Below are 25,725 nucleotides of genomic sequence, written 5' to 3'. Positions count from 1 at the left end.
TTTGAGTGATTTTACGTTTTTTATGTTTGAATTCTGTGTTGTGATTATGCAGTTCCATCTGCCTTCTATTTCCCAGTCTTCTATTTTCCTAAAAATGTGGTTTAGGTTGATGGTAATGTTTTTCTTGTTTTTTAGATTTACGAGCAAAAGGAAGTCGTCTGCATATGCGCTAAATTTTATCTGTTTATATCTTGTCAGGATGTTGGCTAGTTTATTAAAGGCTATTAGGAAGAGTACAACTGATATGGGGGATCCTTGTGGGATTCCGTTTTCTAGAGGGTGTATGTTTGAGTTGTGTGTCCCTATTCTGACTATTATCTTTCTGTTCTTGGTGAAGTTTATAATATAGTTTATAATTTTGTGGCCACATTTCCATTTAATTAGTTGGTCAATTATTGAATGTGTACCCACTCGATCGAAAGCTCTTGCAAAGTCAAGAGAGATGAGTGAGGTATGTTTCCTGGTATTAAGTGACTTCGTAATCCGAAGTCTATTTACCTTTTTTGAAACCGAATTGATGTGGGTGTTATGCAGTGTAATTGTTTTGCTGGGTTAAGACCGCAAAATCGGCGAATGTTGTTCCATATTTTTGTTGTTGGTGTGCTTGCTCGAATGGCTGATGTGAAGGTGGTTGTGGATACCCTTTTCCTAATTTTAATTTCCCTTTTCAGAAGCGCGTTTGCTTTTCTGTAAGCAATGATCGTTTCTTAGGTTGTGTTTCTTTTCAGTGCTTTCCATGTTTGTTTTTTCTCAATGTGTAAGTCTGCTAAGTTTTTGTTCCACCAAGGAACTGTGCGTGAGTGTCGGTGTGGTAGTGTTTGTGGTATCGTATGGTGTGCGCTTTTAATGATTATTTTGTTAATTAATGCTGTTTCTTTGTTTATGTTGGTTGAAGGAGGGTATAGGTTATTGTTGTTATGTGTGTGGGTTGTAAAGTTATCCCAGTTTGCTTCGTTTAATTTAAAAATTGGTGTGTTTTTGTTGATGATTGTGTCGGTTGGAAAAAGAGTGATGATGATTGGGAAGTGGTCGCTTCCGCAAAGGTCATCTATCAGATTCCAGGTTGTGAGTGGTGTGAGTGGTGTGAGTGATGGAGAACAAAAGCTGAGGTCAATGTGTGTGAAGGTGTTGTGTGTAGTAAAGTGTGTTGGTGATTTATCATTTAGTAGTGTAAGTTGTGACTGTTTAATGAATTTGGCTATTGTTTTTCCTCTTGAATTCGAGTGTGCAGATCCCCAGTTTTGGTGCCAGCTGTTAAAATCTCCTGTTATCATAACAGTTTTGTTTTTAAAGTTAATTAAGTTGTTCAGGTTGTTGCGTGAAAAAGATTTGTTAGGTGAAATGTAAATGGATTATACGTTAAAGTTTTCTTTTGATTTTATCTTTGCTGCTATTGCTTCTACATCTTCATTGATATTACTTTGAGTGTGTTGGATTGATTTGTAGATTAGCAGAGCTACTCCTCCAAATCTGTTAGATGCAATGTTTGTTAGTATATTGTAGTTTACTGGTGTTGGTAGGCTCTGAAATTGTTGTATGTGTGTCTCTTGGAGTGAAATAATATGTGGAGAGTGTGTCTTGATGAGTATTAGTAGTTGGTTGTAGTTGTTCGAATATCCTTTAATATTCCATTGTAATATTTTTAAGGACATAGTTTAGGGCAGTTTTTGTGTTTGTTTTATAACGTTCGTACTGGAAAGGATTGTTCTTTGGTCTTTTGCTTTGAGGTTTTTAGATAGGGTGGATTTTTCTGTAGCTTGGCTTCTGAGAACGCGGTCGTTTGTTGTTGTCGAGGGTCTTTCAGAGTCGTCATTGGTAATTGAGCGCATTTCTTCGTCGAATATTTCGTAGGCGGCGGGGGTTCGTGCTATCCTCTTCAGTCCTGCATGTGCCTTATTCACCTCTTTCATGAACTCGTGTATGTTGGTGGTTTTCTTATGGATTTCATTTGTGTTATGTATTTGTGTTTCAATTGCTGAGGTGGGGTTTACTGTTGGTGATGGATTTTGAAGGGTTTGAGAATATGAAGTTTCTTGGATAGAGCTATGACGGGTGATGTATATGGAACGGGCAGTTTTGTGGTCAACTTTTTCGGTGATTCTGATGGCTATAAGTTCCTGTTCTTTGAGAAAGATTGGGCATTTTCTGTCCCTGGATGAGTGGTTTCCTTTGCAATTGATGCATTTAGATTGTTGCCTACAGTCGTTGTTGTCGTTGTTGTGGGTGGTCTCAGAGCAGTTTTTGCATGTAGGGTTGTCTTGCTTGCAGCCAACTTGGGGGTGGTTGAAGCGAAGGCATTTCTTCTTTTTTAGGGAGATTGGTAGAGTCAAATGTAAGCGTTATAAGTCCTGTTGGAACTCGATTTTGATCGACTAGTTTGGTCCATTTGTACACTTCAGAAACTTTTTGGGACTTCAGTTCGTTTAGAATTTCTTCTTCTGTGATATTCCTAAGCAAATTACAATAAGTAACTCCTTTGGTCTGGTTAAGGTTCTTGTGTTCGTATGCTTCTACGTCTACTATACCAAGTTTTTTAATTTTTAGTAGTTTTTCGGCTTGTTGAATGTTTTTTGTTTGAATTAGAATTGTACCTGCTCTTGTAATTTTACATTTTTCCACTTCCCCTCCGCAGATGTAGTCGATTGATTTTTTTAGAATGAATGGGTTTGTGTTTTCCAGGGATGTATTGTCTTTACTTTTTATAACGATGAATTTATGTTCAGTTATTAAGTTTTTAGAAAAAAGTCTGTTTTTATCTGGTGTTTTTATGCTTGTGGTTGCTGTGATTACGTGACTGTTGGTTGTTGTATTTTTATACCCTTGTAGAGGGTATTATAATTTCAGTCAGATGTTTGCAACGCAGTGAAGGAGACGTTTCCGACCACATAAAGTATATATATTCTTGATCAGCACCAATAGCCGAGTCTATCTAGCCATGTCCGTCTGTCCGTCTGGCCGTCTGTCCGTTTCTATGCGAACTAGTCTCTCAGTTTTAAAGCTATCGCGATAAAACTTTCCCGAAAGTCTTCTTTCTATTGCAGGTAGTACATATGTCGGAGCGAGCCGGATCGGACCACTATATCTTAAGGCTCCCATAGGAATATTCAAACATAACTAAGAAAATTCATTGTTACTTTGTAGGAAGTAGGCGTTTTAATTCTTGACTACTTAAAAACAAAATTCAAAAATAGAAACGATGAATCTGGAATGCCTGGACCTGCAACGAGTGAGTATTACTTTATCTGCAAGGATATATAAGCTTCGGCTGGCCGAAGGTAGCTTCCTTTCTTGTTTTTTGCTCTTTTTTGCTGATAAGCACTGGTTGTTGGTGATATAGATCGCCGTAGCTGCACGTCTTTACTCAATGAGGTCTGGAGTGAAACTGAAAAATTTAAAATTAATTACAAGGACTTTATGAGATCCACATGAAAAATAAAACAAGAAAGGAAGTAAACTTCGGCCAGCCGGAGTTTATATACCCTTGCAGGTATGCCTACTTGAAATGTCGTTTTTACATTGTCAAAAATCAACACGCCTACTTTCTACAAAGTTACAATAGTTTTTCTATTATTTTTTTGATTATTCCTATGGGAGCCGTAAGATATAGTGATCCGATCCGGCTCGTTCCGACAAATGTACTACCTGCAATAGAAAGAAGACTTCTGGAAAAGTTTCATGGCGATAGCTTTAAAACTGAGGGACTAGTTCGCATAGAAACGGACAGACGGACATGGCTAGATGGCTACTTTATGTGGTCGGAAAGGTGATGGATTTTCAGCAATAGTTTAAAGGTTCGTAGTTGGTTTATTCAGACATTCGGTAATGGCTTCGTCAATATGTCGGCTAGTTGCAGATCTGTGGGAATATACTTACATAATTAAGTTTCTTTTCAATTTGCTCTCTTGTAAAGTGATACTTAATATCTATGTGCTTTGTTCTCTTATGGCAAGTAGGATTATTGGCCATACTTATACAACCTTGGTTGTCTTCAAAAATATCTATGGGACCACTTAATTCTAGATTAATCTCATTTATAAGTGATTTTAGCCAAAGAGCTTCTCTTACTCCTTCAAACAAGGCCATGTATTCTGCTTCAGTAGATGAAACAGCAACCGACTTTTGTTTCATGGTACTTCAAGAAACAAAGCAATTTTCAAACAGTACACCGCACAGGCTGTTATTTCTGGAAAAACTTAGTTTTTGTCACCGGAATAATCACAAACATTCAATTTCGGAGAAGCGTGAGAAGGGGAGGTAAGCAAGCGCGAAATCGTTATCTTCATTCCTTTCTAAGTAAGAAACGTGTGAAAACTACATACAACATCAGTGGTGACACACGTCAGCTGATTGGGACACCCATCGATACTGCCATTCACACTTCTGAATCTTTGCACAGTGCATCTAAAACTGTCAGAACTTACAACTATAAGAAGCTACGTTAAGTTTTAAAAAATGTCAACGTCGCAGCCCAAGACAAAACGCTTGCGGGAAAACACAAAACACAAACACAAAACACGCTTTCATGGGTGATGTTAAACAGCTGGTTGGTAGAATTCACAACGAAATGAGCTACAAAGTAACTTGGAGCGCATGGATCACGAGATGGCTCGGCTGCGTGAGCTGGTCGTACGCGTTGACAAGAAGCAGGCTGTGCAGGACGTGGCCAAAACTGCTCTTGACCTACGCATTCATGAAGTTCCTTATTCTGAAGGCGAGAATCTTAAGATGCTCTACAACACTCTATGCTATGCCTTAGGCCTAACGCCACCACCTAGGATCACAGAGATCTTCCGAGCTCGTAAAACACAGCGCAGTAATGTGGATCCTGTAATAATCCTAAAAATAGAAAATCTTCGGGACAAAATATTGCTACTCAGGTCCCTGGGAAGTCATCGCCGCAAAAGGAAGCAGCCTCTTCAGATGAATCTGATTGGATTTGACTCTCAGGTGCCGTTCTACATTAATAAACAGCTATGCACCTTAAAAGGATGAAAAAGGTGACAGCAGTATTTACGAGACGCGGCCTGGTGCATGTTAAACATGCTGGAGATGAAACATTTCACTTCTTCGAAGGAATGCAGCAGTTCACGGATGCCTTTCCATCAACTGAGTTGTCATTTCGTGAACAACAATAACAATTATATGTCTCTGGTAAATTGTATGTCTGTAATCTTGATGATTATATTATAATAATAATTTGTATAACTTTATCCTTCTTTATACCCTTGTAGATGGTATTATAATTTCAGTCAGATGTTTGCAACGCAGTGAAGGAGACGTTTCCGACCGCATAAAGTATATATATTCTTGATCAGCACCAATAGCCGAGTCTATCTAGCCATGCCCGTCTGTCCGTCTGTCCGTTTCTATGCGAACTTGTTTCTCAGTTTTAAAGCCGTTGAAACTTTCCCGAAAGTCTTCTTTCTATTGCAGGTAGTACATATGTCGGAGCGAGCCGGATCGGACCACTATATCTTAAGGCTCCCATAGGAATATTCAAACAAATATAAGAAAATTCATTCAAAAAGACAAGCCCAAGGCTTAACAATTATACATCTTAATGCACAAAGTCTGGTAAGCAAAATGGATGAGTTCAGGTATATTTTTGCTAGTTCTGAGGTTGATATTATATGTGTGTCAGAATCCTGGTTAACAGCTGAAACTAGTGATATGTATATTTTTTGTGATAATTATGTGTTGTATCGTTCTGATCGTGCTAGTCACGGGGGTGGTGTTATTATTTATGTTCAAAATAGGTTGAATACCAAAATTATTTGTAAACATCCAACGGAAACCCTCATAGCATATATTTTTGTCGAAGTATCGAACAAACATATGTCTCCAAAAGCTCTTATAGGATGCATCTACAGACCAAACCGTAACACAGAATATAGCCACCTGTTAGATGTAATTTCGGACGTTTCTTTGTCTTATACAGATGTCATACTCACAGGAGACCTGAACAGCAACATTTTAAAGAAGGCTAATCTGCTAAATAGCTTCAAAGCACTCGGATTAGATATAGTAAACCTACTATACCTACCCATTTTTCCAACAGCTGTGATACATTGACGTTCACGCTTGACGTTTTCTTCCTAATGACTTAAGTAAATATGTGATATATGACCAGGTCTCTGTACCAGTTTTTTCCAAGCATGACCTTATTGTCCTGACATATAATCTTACCTTTGAATATAATGACATTAATATTGAGTATAGGAACTTCTAGAATATCAACTATCATGAACTTGAAACTGATTTTGTAGCGTGTGATTGGAATTTTATCTATTTGCTTACAAATGTTGAGGACCAATTATGCGTTCTTAATACTAATATTAAACATCTCTATAATAAGCATGTTCCAATGAAACGTAAAATCACTCAGATGTACCTGAAGCTTCGCGCAATGAGTACCTGAACCTGCAACCATCCTGTGATAATATCTTTAACTTTGTGTGTGTTAATAGCTGTGATGTATTAAAATGAATTCTTAATATAAAATCTAATGGACAGCAGTAGCAGGTATAGTTATATCCTCCGAACGCAACTTGACAAAGGATATTTAACCTTCTTAACGCTCTTAGACCATAGCAAAGCTTTCGACACTGTCAACCACCAGATTCTCTGTACCAAGCTCAGTAACATTTTCAACTTTAATACCACAGCAGTTGCACTACTTAAGTCGTATCTTTCTGGCAGGGCGGTGTCCCTCAAGGATCTGTGCTCGGTCCTTTGATGTTTTGTGTGTATATATGTACGCAGATGATGTACAAATATATGTAAGTCGACCTATATGTGAGATCTGTAATTGCATGTCTATATGTAATACTGAATTAAACAAAATACATAAATGGGCGCAAAGAAATGGTCTGGGACTAAATCCTAGTAAATCCAAACGTCTGATAACACAGGCCGACAAAATGTGACATGGGTCGATGTCCAGGCCTGCCACCATTTTATTTCGATAAATTAGGCTTTTCTAAGCATAAGTTGCCACTACGCTTACAGTCCATCAGCTCCGGTATTTGCGGTATCTTTAATTTAAGAAAATCACAAATTTTCTTCGTCTTTTGGGATATATCTTCAAGAGTGGTCAACCAATTTTGGTAATCTTTTCGAAATTAAATAGTTACATGTCTCTTTTATACGGTCGTTTTGGAAAACTCAATCTAACTCAACCACAAGAGGAGGTGGGCGCATTCAAAATTTTAAAGTCACAGCAAAGTTTAAAAATCTTCATTTGTGAACAGCGTTTAAAAATTAAATAAAAATATTTTCTTCTACAATGCATTTTTGATCCAAAGACACCTTACGTCCCTAATTTTTAGGACACTCATCACGTTTTTGTGTATTGTTTTGGAATTATTAAAATTGTTTTTCTTCCTTTCTTCACAGTGACGATTCACAAACAGTGCCCAACCCTGTCACAATTTTAAATAACATATTTCCAAACGATCTAAGTAGTTTTGCTTTGAATATAAGCACATGAGCGTAGCCTACTTATCTTTGGGGGCTGAAATGACTGAAGTGTAATTCCCCTCCAGCTTTTAACTTACGCCCATGTATAAATATTTTTAAAGCAAGGGTCACTTGTGCTCAAAAATAGTTATGCGTTACGTAAAATAGTGACAGGTTTGGGCACTGTTTGTGAATTGTCACTGTGAAGGAAGGAAGAAAAACAATTTTAAAAATTCCAAAACAATACACAAAAACGTGATGAGTGTCCTAAAAATTAGGGACGTAAGGTGTCTTTGGATCAAAAATGCATTGTAGAAGAAAATATTTTTATTTAATTTTTAAACGCTGTTCACAAATGAAGATTTTTAAACTTTGCTGTGACTTTAAAATTTTGAATGCGCCCACCTCCTCTTGTGGTTGAGTTAGATTGAGTTTTCCAAAACGACCGTATAAAAGAGACATGTAACTATTTAATTTCGAAAAGATTACCAAAATTGGTTGACCACTCTTGAAGATATATCCCAAAAGACGAAAAAAAAATTGTGATTTTCTTAAATTAAAGATACCGCAAATACCAGAGCTGATGGACTATAAGCGTAGTGGCAACTTATGCTTAGAAAAGCCTAATTTATCGAAATAAAATGGTGGCAGGCCTGGACATCGACCCATGTCACATTTTGTCGGCCTGTGTAATTTATAAAAAAGCACTTCAAACTAATAACTTGCCCGATATAATAATTAATAATATTCCCATTGAATATGTACAAAATGCTGCTAACTTGGGTGTAACTTTCAACAATACCTTGCAATGGAGTACACATATTACTAAAGCAACAGGAAAAATATGGAATGTTAAAGCAGTTGTCAGTATCCCAACACTTTCTGCCAGTAAACCTTAAGATCTTAATAGCAAAAATGTACCTACTACCCTGATTATTTTATTGTGTTGAAATCTTTGGCCATTGCGATACTCGGGACTTTCAAAAATTAAAAGTAGGGTTCAACTCCATAACCAGATAAAGAAAAAAGAATTTCTAAAAATAAATAACTGTAACAAATAAAGATAAGTTTAGTCAAATCCTTTGTAAACAACTATGTAGTATTTTTAAGAAATATTGTCAGCTATAAATTATCTATAATTATCAACACGTAGTGACTATCGTATTAATTCATAAGTTTCAAAAACTTGTAACGCTAGGATACAATAAATAAACAAATAATAAATAATAGTTAAGTCGGGCCATGTAAATAACATAATGTATATCACGCAACCAATTAAATTTCTACACGGTGCATCCCATAAAACTTCTGATTGCAGATGTATAGTCCACCTTTCTTGGAAGGGGAGTACTGACTGAATTACAATCTTCCATATAACATTTTCTCAATATATTTTTAATATTTGCTGATTGACTAAGACAAATCTCACAAAACAAATCAATAACTACATCATCCACATGTAACAATATTAAGTCAAGCCTTGTTCAAGCCTTTTGGAACGCACATGTAGATTTCATCCTTTAGAGTTCCGTTTGACAGGATTGGGCATTGTTTGTGAATCGTCACTGTGAAGGAAGTAGGAAAAAAAATTTTTTAAATTCCAAAACATTTCACAAAAACCTGATGAGTGTCCTAAAAATTAAGGACATAAGATGTCTTTGGATCAAAAATGCATTGCAGAAGAAAATATTTTTGATTTTTTTTTAAACGCTGTTCACAAATGAAGATTTTTAATCTTTGCTGTGACTAAAATTTTGAATGCGCCCACCTCATCTTGTGGTTAAGTTGATTGAATTTTTCAAAACGACCGTATAAAAGAGATATGTAACTATTTAATTCCGAAAAGATTACCACAATTGGTTGACCACTCTTGAAGATATATCCCAAAAGACGAAGAAAATTTGTGATTTTCTAAAATTAAAGATACCGCAAATACAAGAGCTGACTACTATAGGCGTACGCCTATGCTTAGAAAAGCCTCATTTATCGAAATAAAATGGTGGCAGGCCTGGACACCGACCCATGTCACATTTTGTCGGCCTGTGTTATTTTCCACCAAATTATTCAATTCAAATCATTATTTTGTGCAACAACATTACTTTGAACCTCAGAATCTTCTCCATGTAAATATCTTGATTTTAACATGTTTATTTCATCCACCACAACGTCTCTTCCTATCATAAATTTCCTCATTCCACAATTTATAACAAGTATAGCTTTAATTGACTTTTCATCAAACTTTCTTTTTCGTACTTTATTTTAAGCATATACCGTCGAACCAAATATCTTGAGATATTTCTTTTGCAATGCTCTACTTGGGTTCTGTTAATTAAATAGGTTGCTGTTAAAAGAGCCTCACCCCAACAATATGTGAGTGAGAAATCACGCATTTTGTTTGAAAGACATATCCTTCCATTATCGATATATAAATTCACAATTTTTAAATTAAAGTGAGCATCGCTCTTCGCTACAAAGTCTTTGAAAACGAAAAACACATCCGACTTATAAGTAATTAAATAGGTCACAAAGTAATGTGTATACAATGGTAGTTATTGGTAGTTATGGTGTTATTGGACCACAGACATCGGAATGGACAACAAATAATATTATCTTTATTCTTAAATTTTTGAAACTTTAGTCTGGATTGCTTGCCATTTATACAAGCCTCGCATAATTCATGGTTTAAATCAATGTTTAAAATATTAGTATCTTCAAAAAGACTACTTCATTTTATTTCTAAAAATTTTCCTACACCTATGTGGCCTAATCTTTCAGACGTAAATATTTTACTGTTCAATTGAAATTGGATAATAGGTACATTGTACTCACATATTCCATAAAAGGCCAGTTTACCATTTTTAGATACTTTTACACCTCCAGGGTTAAATTTGATGGTCATTCCTGCATCCTGCATCTTCTTTACCGATAGTAGGTTGTATGGAATATCCTTACAATAAAAAACGTTTTGCAAGGTGATTTCGTTTCCGCAGTTGTTAAGATTGACCACTCCTTTGGCTGTAGCGTAGATAAACTCTCCGCGTTTGGCAATCTCGATGGCCACATTTGATTGCAAACGCTCATATTCGGAGATTAGCGCTGTCTCATTTATAAGGTGGTCCGATGCTCCTGAGTCTAGGATAAACTCAGCCTCGCTTGTCATTGAACTGGAAGTTGCATTTCTCAACATGAAGAGAAAACTACGCTCTGGTTGGGTTGTTGCTGCGGTTGCCATCTGAGCCTGCCCATCCTTCTTTTTGTTTTCATTAAAGTTCTGATTCGGCTGCCTTTTCAAAGGAAAACAATCTTTATGTAACTGTCTTGGCTTACCGCAATGAAAACATTTTGGCTTCAGTTTGAAACTTGGCTTAAACGGATTCTTCTTGAACTTCTGCATTGCATCACTTTAAAATTTTGTATCTTTGAACTCCCTTTTACCTACTACTTGCAAGACTTTAACACTCGTATCCTTACTAATATTCCTAAGCTTAATCTCTTGGTCAAGAAGTCGTGTTTTTACAAAAGCTAATGCTAAGTTACTTTCAGATAGAATCTCTATTGCGGTTATAACTCCATCATAACTGGGTGGAATAGTTAGGAGTAAATGGAAAATTTTATCAATTATCATCTAACTTTGCTCCTGACGCGATAAGTTCAGTAATGAGGTCATCAAAGAAATTAAAATGATTGAGGAGCGAAGTGTCACCTTTTACTTTCATGGCTAAAAGCTTCTTTCGCAGAGATAGTTGCGATACCAACCTTCTCCTCTCATAAATTGCATCCAAATTTGCAAAAATCTGCTTAGAAGTGCTTTCACTGTTAGCGTAAGATAAGAAATCATCACTTAAATATTCAATCATTAAGCTTTTTGCATTTCGTTCTGCCTTTTTTATCTTGTCGGTCATTCTAACAGCGCACTCACTCTAAACTTCCATATTGATAATTTTTCTCCATCAAACGGTTTGATGTTTCTTTTCCCTTTACCCATTGTATGGTTCTGTATCAAAAAACAGTACCGCAAAACTACCTGGCAACTCTCCTTAGCAACACCGAACAGCAACCTTTTACAGCAATAATTCCGCAACAACAACTTTTATTTATTTAGCAACTTTTTTATATTTAGCAACAGCGGCCTGCACCTTTCAACAGCATTAACGTCGCCCAACACTGTCCTGCAACAATGTCTTTCAGCAGCAGCACTGTGTGCCAACACTTTCCCGTCGCAATGTGGAGATTTGTTGAAAATTTGTCGAAGTGTTTGTGTGTGTGTATGTGATCTCGGCGAATTCGTAAAAGTTCTAGAAAGATCACGGCGAATTGGTGATATGTATGTAGCTTCTTCCTGGAAATATAAAAATGTTTTGCAGCGAATTTTTCGCAGTGTTATATATAACACCAATTTAACCCTCTATAGGTCAGGAATCGCTCCTTCCCAGCGGGAATTTTCCTTTGAAAAATATGATATTTTCATGAGGTTTCTCCATACAAGCGGAAGGGACAAAACCTCATTTACCCCTTACATTTCTTCCGTCTCTGGTTTCAAAATACACGGGGGTGACACAAAAAGTAAGGGGTAAATGAGGTTTCTATGTGGTTTTCCAAGGGAATTTACATTTTCCCTACACCGTCGCCTGCTAGAAGATACAGTATTTCCAACACTTTCTGCTAAAAGGAACAGGATTTTCAACACACAAACAACTACCTTCTCACTTTCCCGGTGGGTTATTTTTCATGGACCATCGCATGTATGTAGAAACGCATATTCGTATGCACTTTCACATTGTAACGATCAAAACACTCTTATTTATTCACTGCAATTGTGTCTGGGCCCATAACCTATGGTTTTGTCAATAAATATATATTACACATTTATAAGTATTAGGGCTAGTAATCAACCTAACAAAAACTGGCCCAAAAAAAATACTACTTTCAGACAATTATTTCTTGAGGGTCCGGTGTTGAATAATGTGGTCACATTAGCTTGAACGAAAACAAATTCTAAAATTATAAAAATTCTAAAAAACTAATAAAATGGATATTGTACTTCTAAAAGGAATAAAATGAATGCTATAATAGCTACTGTTGTTACAGCATTAATTATTAAGGACAAAGACCATAAGAAGCGACCTAGATCTTGTTGGGTTAGTCCGTATTTGACCGAACGTCTCAAGAAAGGACGATTTACAACAGATGTAAGATTTGCAAAAAACAAAATAGACTACATTATGAATATCTTATTACACAGTTTGAAGATTTAACACAAAACCCGTCGCTCTTTTTTGAAAACTCTCATATGAGTTTGGTCCATTTCAAAGAATTGTATGAGAAGTTGAAGCCAATTTTTATTCCAAAAAGGTTTTCTCGTTCTGACTCTATTTGCATCCACGAAAAATTGGCCTTGTACTTGAGTAAGTTGTCCCGCAAATCGCTAGAACTATTCATTAAACTTTCAACCTAGGTATCTAGCTTCGGGTTCTATTCAACGTCATATTGCTTCTTCTTATCGAATAAGCAAGCAACGCGTAGGTTTGTTGATTGATTTGGTGTGCACTGAAATATGCAAGAAACTTCAAAATGAAGTACCCTCCTGGACCAAGAAAACAATGCTAAAAAATGCAGAAGATTTTTATAATGTGTGGAATTTTCCTAACTGTGCATTTCCTTTGTCGAAGCGCATTATGAAGCCGTATAGCTTGAAAAACTTAACTAAAGCAGAGTTAGCTTTCAATTATCGGCTTAGCCGAGCGCGAAGAGTTGTCGAAAGTGCATTTGGCATACTAAGCCATAAGTGGATGGCCGTGCACAGAACTCTTTTGTGCCATCCAGATAGAGCTAAAAATATTGTCGCTGCCTGTTGCTTACTCCACAATTATGTCCTTAGAAGATGCCCATTGGAGTATAATCCAGTACCCAATACAGAACTTAATTCTTTGCCTGCTGAATTTACTCAATTTCGTGGCAGAGTACAGGAATATCCTAAATATGTAAGAAATAGCGTAAAGAACTATGTCAACAGTCCACAAGGATTATGTCCTTGGCAAAATAAATAAGCCTAAGTCACCTAAGTCCAAGTTATTAAAAATAATCTTTTGGAATTTTTGTTTTAATTTTATTTTAGTTATTAATTTAATCCTTGCTTAAAGCTTTAATAACGGTTAGCTGGGCCTGTTGATATGGCATGTTTTTCAAAAGGCTGTCCCAGTAGCCAAGCGCGGATGCGAATGGTGAAACTTCCTTCTGATTTTGATGGTTGATATGGGTATCAATAGTTTCTTTAGATTCCTTTAGATATCCGCCAAGCATCTCCACTAGAGCCATATTTTCTTTGCTCTTCGACTTTCCCTTGCCTGGTGTCGCCTTTTGTTTCTAAAAATAGATGGGGGGTTAAAAAAGTCCGATAATTTTAAAATATTACTAACATAGTCATATTTCATCGTCGAGGAAGTCAATGGACTCGTCGTCTTCAGTGAAATTGGTGTTGTATGTACTAAAAAATTCGTATATCATATGTTGTGTGTATTTCATATATAGGATAAAGGACTTACGTTCTTTTTGTGGAGAAGTCGGGCAAGAAAGACATGCGGTCGCCAAACTCCCACTGCACCTTTGGTTGGGACTCCAAAGCGTCCCCGCAATCTGCACCACTTTTTCGGAATCGTAGGGAAGCCTGCTTGCGATGGTACCTATAGCTCTCTCGGAGAGAGGTCCACGCATCCTTGCATTCAGTAACTTGATAAAAATAATAATGTTAGATAACACAGGTCAACAAAATGAACTTTAATAAAAGGTGCAGGCCTATGGGCATTAGTTATGTAATATAGACGTATATTAATATAGACGTATATAAGAATATCTGCTTACTTCGTTTTTGTGTTTAACGGGTGGTATTTGTGCAATCGCGGTTTGAAAAAAATAGCAACATTTAATGTTTTGATTTAAGATATATTCGACGGTCTTTGCCCAACTGTATTAAAACCTATGCCAAAAAATGGCTTAGATGCCCATCTACATAATTGCATTTAGGGTTCCATTATTATTTGAGTCAATCAAAGCCTATGAGCCATTGAAGTAATTTGTTCACCTCTATTCACAACCAACTTAATGCGGTGAACAGTCTTAAAAAAATACAAGGAAAAATATGTGCCGTAAAATATTTGACAGGCATCTAGACACGACTTTTCCCGAATTTTTGAGATAAAACCCACTATCGTACTTCAAAGGATGGAATTTATAGAATTTTTTCCGTAAGAACGGGAAAAGTAACAAGAATTTTGAAATTCCATTTTACATAAATATCTGACACATTCGTAGAAATTTGCCTTCTGCTAGGCGCCGAACATCGAAAATTTGTATTTTCAAGGGGTTAGTATGCCTGTTAAATATCTCCCCCCACAATTTTAAGGCTACGCCACTGTTACCTTTAAAAAACCTGCTGTGTGAAATCACGACCAACTCGTTACGTAATAGTTACTCAAAAATACTTGTTACTTTTTACGTTCCTATGAAAAAAATTCTATAAATTCCATCCTTCGACGTATAATAGTCTTATTTATCTTAAAAATTCGGTGAAAGACGCCTCTAGATGCCTGTCAAATATTTTAGGGCACATATTTTTCCTTGTATTTTTTTAAGCCTGTTCACCGCATCAAGTTGGTTGGGAATAGAGGTGAACAAATTACTTCAATGGCTCATAGGCTTTGATTGACTTAAATTATGATGGAACTTTAAATGCAATTATTTAGAAGGGCATCTAAGCAATTTTTTGGCATAGGTTTTATTACAACTAAGCACAGACCCTCGAGGGTATCTTAAATCAAAACAATTAATGTTGCTATTTTTTTCAAACCGCGATTGCACAAATACCACCCGTTAAACGCGAAAACTAAGTATGCAGATATGCTTATACCCGTCTATATTAACACAATTTAATGCCCATAGGGCTGCACCAAAAACACTGTCGGCCTGTGTAATTATCCGTGCTTATTGATAATAACTTACCAGTTTTTTCTAAAGTTCCGGCAATAAACTCCCAATCCTCCCTGACAGCGTTGTTGTCGCTATGCCTAGCGTCAATTAGGTCCCAAATTGAGCCATGGTTTTTCACGCAATGGATGAGCCAGTTTGTTCATCACTTGAAAATCCTTTAATGCACTTACGGCGTTGCGAACTCATTTTGGTTAAACTTAAAGTGACAACACCGAAAGTGACAGCACCGAAAATGCTCGATAAATTAAGTATTTTTTTAGTTTTTTTTTTGTGAGGCTGAGTACTGCCGTCCAAAATTGTCGACCAAAAATTTGCCAACAAAAATTTTGTGACGTTTTTTTATATAAAGTTGTTTGTTTTGGACCACTTTTTGTTGGGTTGAGTACTAAGCCATAAACAGGCCACCTTCCAATGAATAAATAACAATGCAGTCTTAGATTGTATGAACCGCACGCTCTCAACGCCAGAATATAAGTGAACGAGAATATCGAGAGAGCAAAAGAACGACGAAAAGATGAGAAAAGGAAGCAGGATGGTCTTGTTACTTTTAGCGGTTTTCTTCATGCAAACATTAATGTATGCGTGTACATTTATCCATACATTTGAACATTCAAATTCCAACAAAGGGCATATTGTATACATGAAAGAGCATGTATCAGGTAGAAGGAAGCGTAAGAGCCAAGTTATATGATGGACGTGGATGCACTACGAGCAGTACAAACAAGTGGCCCAACGATACCAAACACGAGCTTGTTACGCGCGGGACCCTTTATCAATTAGGCCAAAAATGCGAGTTCGCGAGGAAAATACTTGAAACAAATAGAGACGGGACACATAAAGATTATAATGGCTAAAACTAAGATTGAAGCAAATGAGATAATATTTTCGATTTTAATATAGCGTTAGATGTTGAAGTGCAAATTAAATGATAAAGATTGTTATAATTTGTACATAGAACGTGGAACGTAGAACATAGAATTTGATGTACATCGAGGCAAAATTAAGAGGGTAATAATTTCAAAGCTAAACGGTTAACCAGTTCTACAGAATCAATATCACCTCTTATAAGATTATGATTGCTTAATATACCAACACTTGCAAATTGTAGAATTGAATAGAATAATGCTTGGTACTATTTTTATGCATAATCGTATTAGAGATGATATTGATTCTGTAGATCTTGTAAGCCGTCTAACTTTTAATTTACCTCTTATTTTAATACGTTGTACACCAAATTTTAGTCTGCACGAGCCCTTTCGCGTTCTTTGTAATAATTATAACATCCTTTATCATTTATTTTGCATCTCAACTTCTATCACGGTATTAAAAACTAATATTTTAGCTCATCTGCTTCACTCCTAATTGCTTTTTTATACCCTTGTAGAGGGTATTATAATTTCAGTCAGATGTTTGCAACGCAGTGAAGGAGACGTTTCCGACCAGATAAAGTATATATATTCTTGATCAGCATCACTAGACGAGTCGATCTAGCCATGTCCGTCTGTCCGTCTGTCCGTCGGTCCGTCGGTCCGTCTGTCCGTCTGTCCGTTTCTATGCGAACTAGTCTCTCAGTTTTAAAGATATCGCGATGAAACTTTCCCGAAAGTCTTCTTTCTATTGCAGGTAGTACATATGTCGGAGCGAGCCGAATCGGACCACTATATCTTAAGGCTCCCATAGGAATATTCAAAGATATATAAGAAAATTCATTGTTACTTTGTAGGAAGTAGGCGTTTTAATTCTTGACTCTTTAAAAACAAAATTCAAAAATAGAAACGCTGAATCTGGAATCACTGGAACTGCACCGAGTGAGCATTACTTTATCTGCAAGGGTATATAAGCTTCGGGTGGCCGAAGGTAGCTTCCTTTCTTGTTAGGCTTATTATGTGTCCCGTCTTTATTTGTTTTATGTATTCTTCCTCGCGAACTCGCATTCTTGCCCAAATTGATATAAGGGTCCCTCGCGTAACAAGCACGTGCTTGGTGTCGTTGGGCCACTTGTTTTTACTGCTCGTAGTGCACCAGCCACTGAATTCATATACCGAGTCCGTTCCTCAACAGCTCAAACCTTATCAGGAGATACAAAGAAATCGGCAGCGATGTAGGTGTTTGGTTTAAAATTGCAATGCGTAGACAAGGCGACGTGAACCATTTGATGTATATCAAGTATCCGAGGAAAATCTTCTGGGGCGATTAATCAAAACAATTTCGGAACAAGAACTCGTCAAGCTTTTGGTAGATAATTCTAAACCAACACTTCGACACGAACTGATGCACCTTGAACTACGCTCAGTTGAACGGTACCATGAACAATTTTACAGTGATCTTAGGAATTCCTCGTTTAAGTCCCAATTTATGGCACGACGCAACATTTCAGAGATTCAATCTAGCGGAGAAATAGAAATCGATTTCCAAATTGATGAAATTCGCAACAAGATCGTTTTTTGGAATTGCTATAAGAAAGATCAAAAATTCGTGGATCGGGTTGCACCGCGTAAAATTTTTTGTTACGGATGTGGTGCAAAGGAGATAGTTATACCCATCAGTAAGAAATGTAACCCTTCGGGAAACGGACGAGTGGATGCACAGACCACTATCGAGTAAACGAACAATTAACGAAGGAAAACTAAAACATTTTTAAAAAAGCAATGACAATGAAAAAACAAAAGCTCCTATCAGCTGTTTTCTCTCGTCGTGGCTTCGTTCACGTTAAAGTGCATGGGAGAGAATATGTCATGTGTCTGGAGACCATGCACAAGCTTTATGAGCTGCAGTTCGAATTGTCTCCAGAACAGCTGTGAGCGTCTAGTTCGTTTCGCACATAAAATTAGGCTAAAATTATGCTTCGATTTTGTATGTCTTTTTATTTTTCATAGCAATGACAATGAAAAAACAAAAGCTTCTATCAGCTGTTTTCTCTCGTCGTGGCTTGTTCACGTTAGAGTGCATGGGAGAGACCATGCACAAGCCATGGTGGAACTATACAAGGTGATCTTGTCGCGAGAGCTGCCCTCTTTTGAGGACGTTATTTGTGCCAGTCTCTATCTAGCTTTCTCATTCTATCGCTTAAGAGAGACAGAGAGGTAAACATATTTAAAGTCCTCAGCAGAGCTGACGAGACCATCTTGTAGAGTTCCACCAAGGCACAAGCTTTATCAGCTGCAGTTCAAATTGTCTCCAGAACAGCTGACTGCGTCTAGTTCGTTTCGCACATAAAATTAGGCTAAAATTATGCTTCGATTTTTTTTGTTTTTTTATTTTTCATAGTAATTACGATTTTATCTTTAGAAAATTTTTTGTGTATGTAGTTTACATTGATTTGCGTGTATTTTTATGTATTAAGTATGGATAGTCCACTCATCTCCAGAACAAGCAGCCAGGTAGTAATCAAAGTTCTAGCCAAACAAAAACCAGGCTTAAAAGTAATACACTTGAATGCGCAAAGCTTTTCAAAAAAGATTGAGGAATTCCGTTTCTTATTTATAAACCCCAATATTGATGTTATCTGTGTATCCGAAACGTGGTTTGTGTCAGATGTTAGTGATTTAATTTAATTTATTTGTTTATTGTATCCTAGCGTTACAAGTTTTTGAAACTTATGAATTAGTACGCTAGTCACTCCGTGTTGATAATTATAGTAAATTTATAGCTGACAATATTTCTTAAAAATACTACATAGTTGTTTACAAAGGACTTAACTAAACTTATCTTTAATTGTTAGAGTTATTTATTTTTAGAAATTCTTTTAATTTAATTTTAAACTGATTAGCACTTCTTATTGATTTGAGAACATGAGGCAGTTCGTTCCACAGGCGCACAGCATTGATGTAGAACTGTCTCTGAGAACACAGAAATCTTGTTCTCGGATGTATTAAATTATTAGTTCGATTTGATTGGGCATGCACTAGTTTGTCAGCGAGGTAGGTTGGTTCATTTGTCATTATAATCTTATGAACGAAAATTAGAGTTCTAGAATCTATCCATTGCTCTAACTTCATATCGTAAATAGACTCTGCCAGGGTGGATATGTGTTCTGCTCTTCTTTTATTAAATACGTATCTGGCTATGGAGTTGAACCCTACTTTTAATTTTTGAAAGTCCCGAGTATCGCAATGGCCAAAGATTTCAACACAATAAAATAATGAGGGTAGTAGGTACATTTTTGCTATTAGGATCTTAAGGTTTACTGGCAGAAAGTGTTGGGATACTGACAGCTGCCTTAACATTCCATATATTTTTCCTGTTGCTTTAGTAATATGTGTACTCCATTGCAAGGTATTGTTGAAAGTTACACCCAAGTTAACAGCATTTTGTACATATTTAATGGGAATATTATTAATTACTATACGGGGCAAGTTATTAGTTTCAAGTGCTTTTTATAAATTATCAGACATTTTGATTTACTAGGATTTAGTCCCAGACCATTTCTTTGCGCCCATTTATGTATTTTGTTTAATTCAGTATTACATATAGATATACAATGACACATCTCACATAAAGGTCGACTTACATATATTTGTACATCATCTGCGTACATATGAACATTACAGTTTGACAGATTATTAGGCAGGTCATTAATATACACACAAAACATTAAAGGACCGAGCACAGATCCTTGAGGGACACCGCGCTCAATAGTTTTAAACGCGGAAATGTCCGAACCTGACACTACTGCTTGTGCCCTCCCAGAGAGATACGACTTAAGTAGTGCGACTGCTGTGGTATTAAAGTTGAAAATATTACTGAGCTTGGTACAGAGAATCTGGTGGTTGACAGTGTCGAAAGCTTTGCTATGGTCTAAGAGCGTTAAGAAGGTTACATATCCTTTGTCAAGTTGCGTTCGGATATCCTCAACTATACCTGCTACTGCCGTGGTACAGCTTCTGTTCTTAGTGAACCCCGATTGTATCTTACTTAGCAGATTATTTTCATCAAAAAAGAATTGCATCTGGGATGCAATTAGTTTTTCAAAGACTTTGGCAAAGAAGGGTAAAATAGATATTGGTCTGTAATCATTGTTACTTTTAGCTATAGGTAAGATTTTAGCCATTTTCCATGTACATGGAAATGTTGACGTCATTATTGCAGTATTCATTACGTGAGTTATGTACTTAAGAACGCTAGGTAGTAAAATTCTAATAAATTTGGGACTAATATTGTCCAGACCTTCAGCATTAGATTTAATATTAAGAATACATTTTAATACATCACAGCTATTAACACACACAAAGTTAAAGCTATTATCACAGGATGGTTGCAGGTTCAGGTACTCATTGCACGAAGCTTCAGGTACATCTGATTGCACAAACTTTGAATTTAACTCGTCAAGATCACCATTAACAGTACTGTGTTGCTTTGACTTTCCCATGCCTAAGTTGCGCAGTTCAGCCCAAGTTTTTTTTGTGGAAGAAAAATTGGCGAATTTAATGCTGTAGTATTCTCTTTTAGCTGCTAAAATTCTGGATGACACCATTGCACGTAGTTTTTTAAAATTATTTTGCGTACTCGAAGTTTTATATCGCTTCCATCTTAAGTATGCTTTGTCCCGTAGCTGAATGACTTTTCTAATATCTGCGTTAAACCATGATATGTCAATTATGTGTGAAAGTTTTAATCTTTTTCGCTCCGATCGTAGTGGTCGAGGTGGAGGAGTTGCAATTTATGTAAACAAGAAACTAAATGCTAAAACGGTATGTGTCCAATAGGGCGGTTTTTTATAAAGAATTTTTATCTCAACCTTTTAAACACAAGATATTTGTGCAAAATAACTTAAACTAAAATCCAAAAAATTTTAAATAAAGTCTAAGGGCTTGCGCAATGGTCTCAAAGTTTCCAAAAAAATTACTCATACGGCACGTAAGCCAGTATGAGTTTTGGGTAGGCAAATCTTTTCCCATATCTACACTTGTCAACTATTTGGTTTTCTTCATAATCGTTAACAAAATGGAGAGAACCTTTTTTTTGGTTGGAAAGCTAAATTTCAATTTTGATGAAGAAGAAACTTTGCCGTCAAAGAGGACCGTACTTTGCTCTACAGGACAGTTCTTCTGAAACAAAGTTTCTTATCTGAAAGTGCTCAGCTTGTTGCAAAAATGCTGGTTAGCGTATGGGAGAGCAAGGAAATTCGAGTACGTCCTTTGACGAATAACGCGACTTAACAAGAAAAGACAGACGGACATGGCTTGATCGACTCTCCTGGTGATGCTGATCAAGAATATATATACGGTAATAGTCTAGAAGAGCGGCCTGAGCACCAAAAACCGCGAAAAAATTACCCTCGATGGACCGCGATTTCTTAGTAATTTACGTGCAGAAGATTATTTGCGGAAATGCATGGTTCTCTTGTAATTGCATTTCAAAGTTGCGTGTTTTGCTATAAAAACAAAGTAGGATTTTCTAGGATTTTGAGGTGTTTTATGTCATTTTGCTATAAAAAACATATGGGCTTTCCGTTTGTTGTCAAAATAATAAGCGTTCGAAAAAATTCGACAAAAATGTGAAATTGTTTTTATAGCAGGCCAGACCCCACAACCGCGCATTAATATCCTCGATGGACCGTGATTCCTTAAGAGCTTGGGCGACCATGGATGACCAACATATACATTTTTAAGATGAATCTTAAGAAATCGCAATCCGAGGAGGATCAACCTTAGTCTTTATCAAAGCCAATTACGAGAGTTTTTAGTTCAGTACCTCCTTATACTTGTAACTCATTTGTAATAGTAAATAAAATGCTATATTAAACTATGGTTAATGATTGGACAGTAAATATTTATTTATAAAAAATGCTGGTTAGTGGTACAGATTAAGCCTATTCCTTTTCATTGCCCGTATCGGTGGATTTAAAAAATGGGAAATGCTAAAAAAGCGCCGGAGGCAAAAAAATTAAAAAAAAAAATCGCGCGATTTTTTTTTTTAATTTTTTTGCCTCCGGCGCTTTTTTAGCATTTCCCATCTCTTTTTAAATACTAACATCGCGTTCAGGATTAAACAATTCGCCCATTGCTGAGAAAATTGCATGGAATCTTGAGGTGTGGTTTGGGTGCCTTTTCAAAAAAGTGAATCGCGCTATGTACCCTTGGTAGTGCTCCGTTTTCCGGCCATAGTGGGGAATGTTCTCCTTTAGATCACGCCATAGTCTCTCTATTCGCTGTGTATTGGCTCCCGTTTCAGGGTCGACGAAGTTTACTGAGTGATGAACGATCATGTGAGAGTAGTTCGCATCCTTTAAACCATTGTATGACTTCCAGCAGTCGGATATAATTCTGGTTCCATTGGCGATGTTGGCCTCTATAATTGGAAGGAGTGTTTCCTGGCTACGGTCCTCCACAGGCACCAAAAAAAAGTCACCGGTTTCTCTGCAAATTCCTCCGAAAACCCACTGGCCATCCACCACGCGACCGCAATTATACTTGCGCCGGCCAATTTTGGTTTCGTCAATTTCGACGGTTAAACCGTCTCCACCTATTATTTGTTTTGCGTTCTTCTTCGTCCAGCTAAGATAAATTTCCCGAAGAAAATTACTCCAGTCAACCACCGTCTGTTGGGACCAGCCTAGTTCTTCCCGAAGGAATGAGATTGTTGAACCCTTCATCTCCCAAGCCACAAAATTACAGGCCTGTTCAATGCCAACGTGGGACTTGCTGAAGAATGTCCGTTTGATGGCGGATTCCTTACAAATATAATTTAAAGCAATATTTTGTTCAAATTAAACAATTGTTACCTTAAAGGAGCATTGAACTTTTCTTAATTTCCGTTTCTGTTGATGATTACTTATCATCCTGCGGCACCTCCAAAATGGCGTACTAATCGGTCTCTTCGCATTGAAAGACAATGTTGCGGGATTACTGCAGTTGGGACAGTCCTTGCTCTTTAGAACAACTCCATGTCTCTGCAGAAATGAAAACACTTCTTCTTCGTCCATGGCAAGAACGTCTTTATAAGAAATAGTGCACCCGTTGCAGGAATCCATAGTAAACAAAAATCAAAAGTGCAATTTCTGATTAAGCAACAAAAGCCTACTTGTTTTTTATAGCAAACCCATAAATTCATAGAAAATGCTCATTGTTTTTATAGCAAAATGACACAAAACACCTCAAAATCCTACTTTGTTTTTATAGCAAAACACGCAACTTTGAAATTCAATTACAAGAGAACCATGCATTTCCGCAAATAATCGTCTGCACGTAAATTCCTAAGAAATCGCGGTCCATCGAGGGTAATTTTTTCGCGGTTTTTGGTGCTCAGGCCGCTCTTCTAGACTATTACCTTTAGGTATGAAGGATTCAATAAATGTAGATGTAGACGATTTTGTTGAATAATAGTAAAGTAAAGATTTAGGTTTCGACTTGAGATCTAAACTTGTTATAAAACCCTAGCAAGTGTTTTTTTTGGCCACGATACGTACATTAAGATTTTTAAAAATATCTAAATAGCTTTTTATCCACATATTCTGCATGTAGTTTGGGGGCGATAAATAAAAATAAATACTTGTTTGATTTGTGGTGCGACTCCCTTAAATATTGGAACTTAAATAGCCATAGCGATTTTATTTTTCTTTAGCCGTTTGTAAAGGTGACAAGGTTACCTTTATGTTTAGACTCAATAAGTAATGACAAGTCTCCGCCATCTATATGAAATTAAAATATTTGATCAAGGGCAACAGTACGTATGAGTGATAAACTTAAAGGTCAATGCGTAAGAACTAAATCGCATTTGTTTATACTTTTTCTTTTTGGTATGTCTTAAATGCACCAATGCGCAAAGTATAAGGGGGTGAGAGTAGGACCTTAGAATTTTTCATACAAAAAAAAACCGCCCTAGTGTCCAACCAGAGACAAGTGCGATTGAATTCCTAAATATCTGATTCCTAAATATCTTAAACAAAGGATATAACACATAAATTTTAATTGGCTGTATCTACCCTCTCATTAAAATACACAGACGTAATTCTTGCTGGTGATTTCAACAGTAATATGTATTTTAATTGAAAAGCATTTGTCAAACGATATTTAAACTTTAAATATCTTACGCATTTTTCCACTACCTGCAACGCCCTACTTGATGTATTCTATGTTAGTGACTGTAAAAAATTCAGAATTATAACCAAATATTGTTGCCTGCTTTTTCCAAACATGATCTGATCTTTTTCACGTACAACAGTAAGCTTGACCATAATGACTATTACATAGAGTTCAGGGACTTCATCAACATAGACTACACTTCACTTAGTGCTGATTTAGACTCTTGCGACTGCTGAGGTTAACACTCAGCTAGAATTTTTACAACGGAAAGTTAAATTCAGGGACCGTAACAGTTATAAGTTTTACTTTTAAAGTCATAGAATAATCGTTATTCACCTTTTATTTATAAGTCATGACGTAACTGTTATTTCAGACTTTTAAAATAAAAGTCAGAAAATACCAGTTATTTTTTGACCGAAAAAAAAAAGTCCTCCGTAATTTTTATCCATGACTTTTAAAAGAAAAGTCTAAAAATAACTGAAAAATAAAAGTCAAGATAACTCTTATGAAACTACTTATGTATAGTAAAACAAGAGAGAACGCTATATATATAACATATTTTTGATTGCGTATAACTTTTTAATGAATGGTCCGATTTGAAAAATGTCTTCTACATTTCGATAGGTATAAATACCCTGCAGGAAAAATGCGAACTAGTCTGAAAAACAACTAGTAATACAACTAAAATAAAGCAACCGGAATTTGTCTGAATGCATTTGGACTACACAGGGTCTAGAAAATTTGTGCTAGTCGAAAAAATGATTAATACAAAACTAGTAAAAAAGAAACTTGTCTCGGACTAGTACCTTTCTGACAAAAAAAACCTTAAAAATATTTAACTGGTAGAACAAATACATGTTAGGGTCTAGTTAAAAGGCAACTGGAATTTAACTAGTTGCAAATGAAACACATATGATCCAAAAATATAGCCTAGAGTGTAAATGTCTTGGGAAATTTAACACTAAACAAATCAAACACTCGAGGTCCTCTGTTCAATCCCCAGTCTCTGTACATTTTTTTTTGTTTTTTGTTTGTTAGGTGATGCTTTAGTTTTATTTAAAACTTTGTGTAATCTGTCCGAGGCAATATATATGTAAAAAATCGCTGTTTTTGAATTATGTCACACTAAAATTCATAAACCTTGTTAGGAAAATACAAAATGTGATGCGTGTATGGCTCAATCAGTTAGTGTGTCTACAAATCCAAAGGTCCCCGGTTCAAGTCCTCGAGAGGGCGACTTGCCTCAAAAAAAGTAAGTTTG

General features: G+C 36.3%; 2 protein-coding genes across 7 annotated transcripts in view; one reads left to right on the top strand and one right to left on the bottom strand.

The window, feature by feature from the left end:
* Nucleotides 1-25,725, top strand: part of dpr21 (defective proboscis extension response 21) — a 303,758-nt gene that overhangs the window by 253,238 nt on the left and 24,795 nt on the right. Inside the window, exon 6 of one of the 6 annotated variants that reach the window (XM_070216387.1) lies at nucleotides 25,613-25,716. The exons of the other annotated variants lie outside the window; for them this stretch is intronic. Within the exon in view, the coding sequence (XP_070072488.1) occupies nucleotides 25,613-25,716 (104 nt within the window). The remainder of the gene's footprint in view (nucleotides 1-25,612; nucleotides 25,717-25,725) is intronic. 6 annotated transcript variants of the gene reach the window in all.
* On the bottom strand, nucleotides 22,379-23,618 carry LOC138913944 (uncharacterized). The gene is made up of 2 exons (XM_070219257.1): nucleotides 23,165-23,618; nucleotides 22,379-23,113 (listed from the first exon to the last, which is right to left on the bottom strand). Exons 1-2 carry the CDS (start codon nucleotides 23,411-23,413, stop codon nucleotides 22,403-22,405), a joined length of 960 nt encoding a protein of 319 aa, XP_070075358.1. The 5' UTR covers nucleotides 23,414-23,618; the 3' UTR covers nucleotides 22,379-22,402.

The sequence above is a fragment of the Drosophila takahashii genome, chromosome 2L (assembly GCF_030179915.1).
Source record: "Drosophila takahashii strain IR98-3 E-12201 chromosome 2L, DtakHiC1v2, whole genome shotgun sequence".
Taxonomy (NCBI): Eukaryota; Metazoa; Arthropoda; class Insecta; order Diptera; family Drosophilidae; genus Drosophila; species Drosophila takahashii.
This window is presented reverse-complemented; position numbering and strand designations above follow the sequence as displayed.